This window comes from Nyctereutes procyonoides, unplaced genomic scaffold (assembly GCF_905146905.1).
Source record: "Nyctereutes procyonoides isolate TBG_1078 unplaced genomic scaffold, NYPRO_anot_genome, whole genome shotgun sequence".
Lineage (NCBI taxonomy): Eukaryota > Metazoa > Chordata > Mammalia > Carnivora > Canidae > Nyctereutes > Nyctereutes procyonoides.
The window spans coordinates 68,250,938-68,263,897 of NW_026575142.1; the positions used below are offsets into that span (position 1 = coordinate 68,250,938).

The 12,960-nt window shown below is 33.5% G+C and overlaps 1 protein-coding gene across 1 annotated transcript in view; it reads right to left on the minus strand.

Moving 5' to 3' along the window:
* The window catches only part of SPATA16 (spermatogenesis associated 16), a 195,259-nt gene that overhangs the window by 130,915 nt on the left and 51,384 nt on the right, over positions 1 to 12,960 (minus strand). Inside the window, exon 2 of the mRNA XM_055308435.1 lies at positions 12,704 to 12,849. Coding sequence (XP_055164410.1) covers positions 12,704 to 12,849 — 146 coding nt within the window. The remainder of the gene's footprint in view (positions 1 to 12,703; positions 12,850 to 12,960) is intronic.

A 12,960-nucleotide genomic window follows, 5' to 3' on the forward strand; every position in this document is an offset into this window, starting at 1 on the left:
TTTCCTTCTCCTTCCTTTCTTCCTCTTCTCCTGCTTCTCTTATTTCTTCTGCTTCTCCTTCAGAAAAGAAACTTCAAATAAGATGTCTGAACCATCAGCGTATGTCTCTCGTGTTCTCGTTAAGTATATAATGAGTCTTAGACACACATCTCTACTCCTTGGATAAAACATATGACCATATTTAATTATTTTCTGGAATTTATTGCTTTAAACTTATCTTTTTTTCTCACTTAATTTGTTTTTAGCACAAATAAGCTTATGTGTTTACCTTTCAAGACAATTTTACTAATCCATATGATAATCACAATGAAGAGGCAGGGCTTCAGGTAAAAATGAAGAGAGTGGTGATTATGTTACAGTCGAGTCTTGTGACTTGTGTGTTGCATCAATATTACACAGTAGACTTGCTAGATCTTATTATCCACAAGTCATACATGTGGAAAGCAAGGCTTCTTCAAACCAATCAGATAAACAGTAGGTGAACAGTAGGTAAAAATGAAGAGAGTGGTGATTATGTTAGAGTCGAGTCTTGTGACTCGTGTGTTACATCAATATTACACAGTAGACTTGCTAGATCTTATTATCCACAAGTCATACATGTGGAAAGCAAGGCTTTTTCAAACCAATCAGATAAACAGTAGGTGAACCTATATTTTATGATTTCAGGGACAATGACCACTACACATTCCACTGCTACCTCAATCTGTAAGGAAACCACACCCCCAAAACCCTGATTTTAAAGATACTATGATTTTAATTATTTTCAAGCTGAAATGAGATGACAAGCAGAATTTTTAGAACAAAGAAAAATCACTATATTGTCTTAAGTTTGCTGGGATGTAGTTCCTTCATCCGGGAAAATGGTAGAAGGAAAACTTAGGAAGTTATTGAAAGAATTAACTGAGAGAGCATATGAAGTGCCTAATCACACCTGCCACATGATAAATGTTCAATAAATACTTGTTCTCATTCCTGCTTGAGAACTATTTCTTACATGGCCAATTTTGCATTGCAGAAAGCTATTGTGGTTGTTCCCTGCAGTATGGTACAGTGAATACTTTGCCCTTCCACAGAAATTGGAATGTTTTATATTCTTTTAGACTTATGTTTCATATAATCTTGAGTGGAAGTATCTTTTTTACAGGTAAATATATTTTTGTGGGGATAAAAAGCAAGAGACATAAAGGTAGTAGTGATCCATCCAGTGTTTTTAACATGCCTGACTTCTTGAAGAGCCAAAGTGCCGCACATGCAAAATGTCCCACAAGGCATCCTTAAGTCATGATTTCCCTTTGTTTTCTTCACACAGATAAACTCATATAAACATAGATGCAGGGACACCTGGGTGGCTCAGTGGCTGAGGATCTGCCTTTGACTTAGGGCGTGATCCCAGAGTCTGGGATCGAGTCCTGCATTGGGCTCCCTGCATGGAACCTGCTTCTCCTTCTGTCTGTGTCTCTGCCTCTGTGTATGTGTGTGTGTGTGTGTGTCTCGTTAATAAATAAATAAAATCTTTAAAAAAAACCCATACATACACACATGGTCACACAGACACATACAAATTGTGCTAATTTCATTCAGTTGGAAGGAATAACCAGCAATCAAGGGATTATCAAAGGACAGAACTAGGAAGCACATTTTCTAGCTCGAGCCTAAGAGTTGAGAAAAATGAGTATGGATGCAGTAATGTTTTTCTGAAGTGAATGGCAATGTATTCAAAAACAGTTAACCATACGTTTTCTCAAAGCAAGAAACTGTGAGGTACCCAGGGTTATATATATATATATACAGGTAAGATCAAACTTTTTTCTTTGTGTCCTGGTTAATACCCCCCTATAAGTAGTAGTATCAACACTGATACTTGGTAGCCTACAGACTTTTTCATATCAAGAAACTGGCACCAGCAATGCTCCCACTGTTTTACTATTAGTATTGTGGTTTTAAGTTCCCCTACGATTGTGAGAATTACTTTGTCTTACCTAAAGCTATTGAACTATTGAATTTAATGGCCAAACTTTATTTATTTACTTTTTACTTACCAATTTTTATTTTAATTTTCCCCTAGTTTTATTAAGGAATACTTGAGGGATCCCTGGGTGGCGCAGCAGTTTGGCGCCTGCCTTTGGCCCAGGGCCTGATCCTGGAGACCCGGGATCGAGTCCCGCATCCGGCTCCCGGTGCATGGAGCCTGCTTCTCCCTCTGCCTGTGTCTCTGCCTCATTCTCTCTATATTAAATAAATAAATAAAAATTTTAAAAAAAGGAATACTTAACAAAAATTGTATATATTTAAGATGTAAAATGTGATGGTTTGTTACATATGCACATTGAGAAGTTACCACAACCAAGTAAGTTAACTAATGCAATATTACCTCACGTGGTTACTTTTTTTGGGGGGCGGGTGAGAACACTTATGATTTACTCTCATAGGGAAATCCAAGTATACAATAAAGTGTTCTTGATTATAGTTAGCATGCTCTATGTTAGATTGCCAGAGCTTATTCACCTTGTAACTGAAAGTTTGTACCCTTTGATCAACATCTCTTCATATCCTCTACCTCCCAGGCCTTGGCAGTCATCATTCTACTCTGGTTGTATGGTCTTAGACTTCTTCAGATTTCACATATGTGTGAGATCATATACTATTTATCTTTCTGGGTGTGACTTATTTCTCCAGGTTCCTTCATGTTGTCACAAATAGCAGGGTTTCCTACATTTATTGGCTGAATCATATTCCATTGTGTGTGTGAGTGTATGTGTGTGTGTATACATATCACACTTTCTTTACCCATTCATCAATAGACATTGGGATTGTTTCCATATATTGACTATCAAGAAAAATGTTGCAATGAACACAGAAATGCAGATATCCTTTCAAGATACTGACTTCATTTCTTCGGATATATATTCAGTAGTGGGATTGTTGGGTCATATGGTAGTTCTATTTTTAATTTTTGAGAACTCTCTATACCGTTTTCTAAAATGGCTATACCAATTTACCTTCCCATCAACAGTGCACAAGGGTCCCCTTTTGTTTTGGCAACCCTTGTTATCTCTTGTCTTTTTGATAATAGCCATCCTAAGATGTATGAAGTGATACGTTCATATCTCAAAATGAAGTTTCATACTTCATACTTCAAAATGAAGTTTCATTTTGATATATATGTCCCTGATGATTAGTAATGTTGAGGCTTGTTCATGTATCTCTTGGCCATTGGTATCTTTTCTTTGGAAAAACAACTATCTGGCTCTTTTGCCAATATTTTAATTTGGTTTTTTGTTTGTTTGTCTGTGTTTGCTTTTGAATTACAAAGTCCCTTATATATTTTGGATATTCATCCCTTATCAAATGTGTCATTTGAAAATGCTTTCTCCCATTCCGTAGGTTGCCTTTTCTTTTTGTTCATTGTTTTCTTTGCTGGGCAGAGCTTTTTAACTTGACATAGTTCCACCTGTTTATTTTTGGTTTTGTTGCTGGTGCTTTTGGTGTCATACCCCCCTCCCCCTCCCCCAAAAAAAGAAATCAATGACAAAACCAATGTCAAGTAGCATTTTCCCTACATTTTCTTCTAGGACTTTTATGCTTTCAGATATTACTTTTAAGTCTTTAACACATTTTGAGTTGATTTTTGTATGTGGTATAAGGGTCTAATTTCATTCTTTCACATGTGGAGATCCAGTTTTTTCAGCATTATTTACTGAACAAACTATCCTTTCTCCATTGTCTACTCTTGGCATCCTTGTCAGAGACTCATTTTTCATAGACATGTGGGTTCATTTCTGGGCTGTCTGTTTTGTTCTATTGATCTATGTGTCTGTTTATATGCCAATACCATTCTGGTTTGATTTCTTTGTTAGCTTCGTAATGCAGTTTGAAACCAGGAAGCGCAATGCCCCAGCTTTGTTCTTTCTCAATCAAGAGTTCTCTGGCTACTTAGGGTTTTCTGAGGTTAAATATGAATTTTTGCATTGCCTTTCCTACTTCTGTGAAAAATGCCACTGGAATTTTCTCAGTGATTGCATTAAACCTATAGGTTACTTTCAGTAGTAAGAATATTTTAACAATATTAATTCTTCTAATTCATGAATACAGGATTCATGTTTTCATTTATTTGTGTCTTTTATCTTTCATTAATATCCTACAGCTTTTAGTGTACAGGTCATTTATCTTCTTGGTTAAATTTTTTTCTAAGTAGTATTTTATTATATTGGAGACTATTATAAATAGAATTGTTTTCTTAATGTCTTTTACAGATAATTCATTGTTAGCATATAAAGATGCAAATGATTTTTGTATGTTGATTTTGTTTCCTCTAATGTTAGCTAATTTATTAGTTCTAACAGTTTCTTCATGGAGTCTTTAGGGTCTCTCTATATAAGATCACATTATCTGCAAATAAAGACAATTTAACTTCTTCTTTTCCCATGTGAATGCCTTTATATTTTTTGCCTAACTGCTCTGGGTAGGACTTCCAGTACCATGTTGAATGTGAGTGGTGAGAGTGAGCATCCTTGTCTTGTTCCTAATCTTAGAGGAAAGGCTTCCAGCTTTTCACCATTGACTATGATGTTGGCTGTAGGCTTGTTATATAAGGCCTTGATTTTTTTTTTTATGGCCTTGATTATTTTGAGTTAACATTTCTTCTTTACCTAATTTGTTGAGAGGTTATTTATTTATTTATTTAGTCATCAGGCTTTTGAATTTTGTCATTCTTGTCAGGATCCCCTGATCACAAGACTTTTACCTTATTTTGTTAAGATGATATATTAAGATTTTTCACTTGCATATGTTGAATCACTCATCTCCCCACTGGATCATGGTACATGATTTTTTTAATATGCTGCAGAATTCAGCTTACTAGTATTCTGCTGAGGATTTTTGTGTCTATGTTCATCAAGGATATTAGAATATAATTTTCATTTCTTGTAGTGTTCTTATTTAGCTTTGGTATCAGGGTAAGGCTGGCCTTGTAAAATTAGTTTGGAAGTATTGTATTCTCTTCTATTTTTTGGAAGAATTTGAGAAACACTGGAATTAATTCTTCTAATGTTTGGCATAATCCACCAGTGAAGCCATCTGGTCCTGGCCTTTTCTTTGATAGGAGACTTTTGACTACTGCTTCCAACTTCCATACTTATTGGTCTATTCAGATCTTATATTTCTTCATGATTCTGTCTTGAGAGATTGTATGTTTCTATGAATTTGTCCAGCAGCTCTTCTGGGTTATCGAATTTTTGGTGTATGAATTGTTCATGGTATTCTCTTATAATCCTTTGTATTTCTGTGGTATAAGCTGTAATGTCTTCTCTTTCATTTATAATTTTATTTGAGTCCTCTCTTCTTTTCTTGGTTAATCTCTCTAAAGTTTGCCAATATTATTTATTTTTTCCAAAACATCAAATCCTAATTTTGTTGATTTTTTTCTTGTTCTTTTTCTAGTATACATTTCATTTATTTTTGCTCTAATCTTTATTCTTTCCTTTTTTTCAACTAACTTTAGGTTTAGTTTGTTCTTCTTTTTCAAGTTCCTTGAGGTATAAAGTTAGGTTATTTAACATATTCCTTTTTTTTTAATATAGGTATCTATCTCTATAATCTTCCCTCTTAGAACTGCTTTTGCTGGATCCTGTAAGTTTTGGTTTGTTGTGTTTTCAATTTTGTTTGTCTCAAGATGCTTTTTAATTTTTTTCTTTGGCCCATTGAATTTTCAGGAGTATGTTGTTTAATTTGCATGTATTTGTAAACTTTCTGTATTCCTCCTTTATTATTTCTAGTATATGTTTAAAGCAAATACTAATCAAATTGAAGGAAAGAATAGACAGAAATACAATAATAGCAGGTGACTTCAGTACCCTTCTCTCAATAAATGGGTAAATCACCCAGATGGAAAATCTATAAGGAAAAGCAAACTTCAATAATACTACAGACCAATGGACCTAACAACTACATACAGAGGCCCTTTATCTATAACCCCAGCTAAAAAGGCAAAGCAGTAGTAATTAAATAAAAATGTATATGTATATATAGAGAAGATTCCATTCAACAGTACCAGAATGCACATCCTTTCCAAGCCCACATGGAACATTCTCCAGGACCATAAATAGAGTCACAAAGTAACTCTTAACAAATTTAAAAAGATTGAAAATCATGTCAGATATCTTTTCTGACCACAATGGTATGAAACTAGAAATAATAAAGTCTTCTTTTGTTGTCCTTTAGTGTAAGGTTAGATTGTTTATTTGAGAATTTTCTTGCTCTTAAGGTAGGCCTATACTGCTATATACTTCCCCCTTAGGACCACTTTTGCTGCATCTCAAAGGTTTTGGACTCTTGAGTTTTCATTTTCATTTGTTTTCAAGTGTTTTTTTTTTTTTTCTTCTTCTTTTATTTTCTGGTCGACCCATTCACTGTTTAGTAGCATAGTATTTAACCTCCATGTATTTGTGGTCTTTCAAATTTTTTTTTCTTGTAGTTGATATCTAGTTTCATAATGTTGCAGTCAGAAAAGGTGCATGGTATGATTTAAATCTTCTTGTAATTCTTGGAACCTTATTAGTGACCTGATATATGATCTGTTCTGGAGAATACTCCATGTACACTTGAAAAGAATGTATATTTTTCTGTTTTCAGATGGAATGTTCTGAATATATCTGTTATGTCCATCTGGTCCAGCGTGTCATTCAAAGCCACTGTTTCCTTGTTTATTTTCTGTTTAGATAATCTGTCCATTGATATAAGTGGGGTGTTAAAGTTCCCTGCTATTGTACTGTTATCATCAATCAGTTCCTTTATGTTTACTATTAACTGTTTTATTTATTTGGGTGCTTCTACGTTGGGTGCGTAAATAAATATTTACAATTGTTGTATCTTCCTTTTGGATTATCTCCTTTATTATAATATAGTGCTCTTGTCTGTCTGCCTTATGAAGAAGAGGTTATGTAGTGCCCGTGAGTAATTTAAATATGTATTGTTTAATTCTCAAGTATTTGGAGAGATTTTCTAGATATCTTACTATTAATGATTTCTGATATAATTCCATTAACCATATTCCACTGTGGTTAGGGAACAAACTGTCAGATTTCACATTTTCAAAAATTTTTTGAGTCTTAATTTTTATCTTTGGTAATACTCCTTTTCTTATGTTCTGCTTTGTCTAATATTAACATATCTGAGCCTGACAGAAAAACAAGTTTTTATGTTTACTGTATAGTACATCATTTTTCTCCCTTTTTCTCCCTTTTCTATAGGTTTTTATAGGTAGCATATAGTTGAATCTTGTGATTTAATCCAAATTGGCAATATCTGCCCTTTAATTGGAATGTTTAGTCAATGTACATTTAAGTAATTATTAATCTAGTTTGGTTCCACTCTAACATCTTGCTTTATTTTCCACTGTCCCATCCATTACTTGTTCCTTTTTTTCACCTTTCTGACTTGTTCTTAGTTACACAAATCTTTAGTATATAATTTTAAGTTCACTATTGACTTTCTAGTTGTATTTTTTCTATTTTTTAATGTTTACTTCTAGGGATTATAACATGCATCATTTATTTAACATAGATGTTTTAGAGTTAATATTGTACTATCTCACATAAAAATCACATAGTAAAATTCCATTTGTGCTCCCTCTCACGGGCCTTTGTGGTATTGTAGTCAAATATTTCATATCAGACTGTGTAATCTTATTATTTATCATTTATCTTTCAGCTGTTTAAAGTTATTCTATTGTATTTTGGCCTCCATTATTTCTTTTTTTTTAAGATTTTTATTTATTAATTTGAGAGAGAGAGAGAGAGAGAGCGTGCGCGCATGTGTGCACAAGTCAGGGGAGGGGCAGAGGGAAAAAGAGAAGCAGGCTCCCTGCTGAGTAGGTAGCCCAACTCAGTGCTGGATCCCAGGACTCTGTGATCATGGCCTGAGCTGAAGACAGACATTTAACCAACTGAGCTACCCAGGCACTCTGGCCTCCATTATTTCTGATTAAAAGTCACCTGTTACTTACATCATTGTTCCCTTATATGTAATGTATTGTTTCCCTTTGGCTACCTTTACTATTTCTCTCCATCTTGGATTTTTAAGAATATGATTATGATGTTCCTAGATGTAGTTCTTTTTGTTTTTATCCTGGTTGGGGCTAATGGGATATACCTGTTTTTTTAATCAAATTTGAAAATTTTTCAGTAATTATTTTAATGTCTTAGTCTCTCTTTACTTTCCCTTTGACACTTCAATTACATGTATGCTAGATTTCCTGCTATTGTCCCTGAAGACAGGTCACTGAATTTTTAAAAATTGATTAATTTTTAAAAATCTTTCTTCTCTCCATTCTTCATAATGGATAATTTCTATAAATTTATCTTCAATCTTTACCAGTCTCTAAACTAATGTCAAGGTCAATCAGTACATTTAAAAATTTCAGAGATTAATCTATGCTAAAATCTCCTTTTGGTTCTTAGTTTCTATTTTTCTGTTGAGATTCTCATCTCTTTAATTGTTATTACAATTTTTATCTCAAGGTCCTTGGACCTATGTTTCATAGCTTCTTGAAAATCTCTACCAATTCCAACATATGGGTCACCTTGGGGTCTGTTTCTATGGCTTGTTTATTTCTATGACTGGAGTTTTATTTACCTACTTTTAATTTTATGCCAGACATTTTGGTTGAACCTTTATAAGGAATTAGGATTATGACATCATCTATACAAACTTATTTTTTATTAGACAAATTTATTGTTTGTCTCTACAAACTTATTTTGTTTTGTTTTCCCTATCAAGCAATTTTATGGTATATATTCTTGTTTTTGTCATAATCCTGAAGTGTGGCCCTTTCTAGAGGTCATGGTCCTTACTCATAAAGCATGGCCTTTCTAGAGTCTCAACTGAATGCCTGAGATACTCAGGGAGGTCTTTTCACACTGACACTCCAACATATCCCATCACTGCAGGTCCTCTCTTATTTCCATTTAGCAATTAGTCCTGCCCCAAGAAATCTCTGCTTACATTGGCCAAGAACCTGAATAAATCCTCATGCAAACTTCTGCCCCCATGCCCTCACATAGCTACCTCTTCTTTGGCCACTTATCCTAGAAATTACAGCTTCTTTTTCAGCCTAGTATTCTAATCACTGCTTCCTCAGCTCAGTGAGACTGCAGTTTAACATGATATCGATCTCCCTGAATTAGGGCAGGAAAAGAACCCCAGCAAAAAACTGGAAAATCATGGGGCTCACTACATGTATTTCCCTTCTCTCAAGGATCACAGTTCTGCTGTGCCCAATGCCTGAAAAGAGTTGCCTCATATATTTTTCCAGTTTTAGTTGTTTACAGCAGAAAGGCAGGTCCAATACCAATAACTCTATCATAGATAGAATGAAAAATTCATGGGTTTATATTTAATTTTCACAAAACTTTGTGAAATAATATTTGTGAAGTAGATACTATAATTATAACTCAATTTTATAGAGAATTAAAATCAGACTAATGAGTGGGGGAGTCAGAATTTAAGCCTAGACAGTCAGATTCCAGACTCTGCTCTGATTCAATATACTATACTGCCTCTGGAACATGAAATCATGTTTATTTCTTTCATAGCATTTATCACATCCTTTTTTCTTGTGTATTTATTAATATTTATTTGTTTTTACAATTTGGCAATTCTAATGTATATAAATACCTTTCCTGTTTACAACTGCTTCCCCACTGCATAGCATAGGGGGTTTTGGTAGGCATCAATAAATACTTGTTGAATGAATATAGATGCCATCATTATAAAACAATTGTGTAAATAGGATCTCTCCATATATTTGACATTTTAGATTTCATCTTGCCCTCTACCTGTGGCATCAAAATTCTGGAACAAAAACAAATAAGAATCTACAGGTGAGAAACATGTAAAACAGTGATATGCGCATCATTAAAATCTTTACAATTATATACATCAAAATATAATTATACGATTGAAAAAGTTATAGCAGAATTTTTATTCTTGATAAGACTGTAGTAATTAGAAATCAATCTTAGAAATATTCAAAACACTTCCTGATAAACAATGGCACCAGTCTGATGAGGTAAGCATAGAGTTGATGCGGTCAACTGGCGAAACTAGGCATAGCTTTTGGTTGAAGTAAAAACAAAAACAAAAAAACCCACAAAACATGATACACATATCTGCCACTTTGGACATGTTACTAGGAAAAACAATTGTTAATAGTTGTTTCTAGAGCCTTTATATCACTTATTATCATATTTTAAATAACAATACACAGATGATTGATTTCAAAATGTATCTTGGTTGAACTTAAGACCATAAAGTTATGGTTTTTGTAGTCTTCGACATGACAAAACAATGTGTACTTATTTTTATCAGAAGCAAAACTACATGATGATTTTTAAGCTAATTTTTGTGCTAACAAATCTCCTAAAGATATGCAGCAGACCTCACATTTACATAAAATTAAAGAAAGAATGCTTAGCAAATGCAAATAAATGCAAAAAAGGAATATTTTAATTTTGATTCATGATTAGTAGCAACCCTCACAAAGTGGTAATAATACAAAAGCAAAATTCTGCATTCATTGTATAACTAATGGTTGTAAGCTATTTATAGATTGAGAATTCTGATTAATTTATTTTGAGAAATATAGTTATTGATTATATATCAGACTCTGTTTTAAAACCTGAGATCTTTAAAAACACTTTAATAGTAGAATTATATACACTGACTTCTGCAGTTCTGCAGTATGACAAGCCCAAAAAAATGATTTATTTCACTTGGTACATTATTAATTGTATGAATTGACTGTTTAACCTCTATTGATTTGTTTTTCTTACTTAATGTTCAACTTAGAAGCAAAAGTTATTTTACAATAGAAAAAAAGTTAAAAGTTTTCCAAGTGTAATAGGTAAGATCATTTTACTATCCACCATTACATATCCTTCTCTCAACAATTTTCAAGTATTGAAAGAGGACTCTTAGTTTTAAAAGAAAAGTTGCTAAATCTTATTGCAAACCTATTGAAGTTTATTTTTGCATTCTTAGGCCCTGTAGCATTTTATTGTTTCTTATATTTAGATTAAAGTGGAATTTTTTACTTATGCTCATTACTTATTTTTATAACATTGAATTGAATTTTGACATGACTATGCCATTTGAAGTTCTTTTATTATTAAAAATGATTTGAAAATCCATCAAACCACTCAGATATCCAGGAGATATTTTCCTTAAAATGTAGGCCATGTTGGTGACTCTTTTTATGTGTGGTGAAAATCATGGAGAAGGTGATAAATAATTACTTTCAGTGCTTCTCAGTTTATTATTGTTTACATATGCCTATAGATTTTCTGGGTCAGTTCCAATTTCAAATATTTTTTCCCTTGTGATCATGAGTCATCCAAATAGCCCAGAAACTCCAATATTTTGACATCCTGAAATATATGTTACATTTCCAATATTGGGCCTCTCAAGTGGAAATGGAATAAAATTATTTGATAGACTGTATGTCCTGATATTGGGTTTGGAAACAATGGCCTCATAAAATGTTTCCAGAAAGTATAGGGTTGAATTTCTTTTTGATGTCAAAGAGACTCTGCCTTTAGGTTCTATAGTTTACTTAAGCAGGAAAATTTCTTTCAAGCAGGTTATCTTGTGAATTTTAAAATTATTTTGTTGTCTGCAGGTCCTTCATGGCAAGGTTAAACCCACAAATTCGACGTCTCCTGAGGAAATGTGAGGAATCTTGGGTAGATCTTTTATATCCTTGTGGATGTGGAGTTGTAAATGATGTTTACCATGTTGGCAGATCTCCTAGTCACAAAATGGGTCTTAGTAGAACTGATAGCTATGTTTCCTAGTGGTCATTAACAAGGCAGGCATTATGTTTTCATGTTATTAGTTTTGTTATTTGTATCCAAAAGTAGTACAGAATGTCTGAGATCAGAGAATGGATAAGACAAAAATTCTAGGTAAATCGTTCAAAGTTAAGTGGGGAGGGGAGGAGACATCATAATACTAAGGAAAAAGTTACTTGGAAGGCATAATGTAATCACTCTATCTTTGCTGTAGATTAAATTGAATATTACCCATGGTAAGAACAAGGCCTTTAGGAAACAGGGTATACGAGAGGTATATGTTTATAGAAGAAAAGGAGGCCTGGGAAACCTTGGGGACAAGATCATGTAATGATACAGACTTTTGAAGATGGATAGAAATACGAAAAATAACTTTTTAATGACATGATAAAAAGTGTTTTTGCACCTTTGGACAGCTCTCACACCTACCCTTGCACAGGATCCTCTGAATCAGCTATCCTATCACCAGATAAGCCATGAACTGTCAAGTCTTTGCTTAGAATTTACAGTCTGAATTTCCTTTTGCCATTCTCCATATCTTATGCATTTTTGGAAATCCTTATTTCATCCCTTACCTTATTCACTCTCTCCTCTCTTAAGGTAGTAATTTGCTACTCAAGTTATCTGCTTTATTTTTTAACCCTGCATTATGAGTAGTTGTTCATGTGTCTATTTCCTCCATTAGGTTTTGAGATGCCCTTTGTGCTCTCTATGATTGTCTAGCTTAACATTAGTCAGGTAGTAATGTTTTTTTGTTTTGCTTTTGAAATGAAATGGAATTTGATCATACAAGCTCATGTAGTGCCCTCTGTTTGCATGAACAGTATTTACTTGCAGTTATTAATACTTCATTTTACCTGTGTGCATGATTCAGGGCAAGGTCGGGTTTCCTCATGCGTAGATAGCATGTAACAAGCTTTGTCTCAATGAAACTTGCCACACTTGCTATATCTTCAGCAGATGCTTCGAATGGTTTTCCCAGAGCTGCCCCTTTGCTGCAAAGCTTGAAAAAAAAAATTAAGACTTTAAATCTCCTAACAATATTGGCATATAATATGTATACATACTTTTCCCAAACTTTAAATTAAATATTAATATTTTGATTGTAAATTAA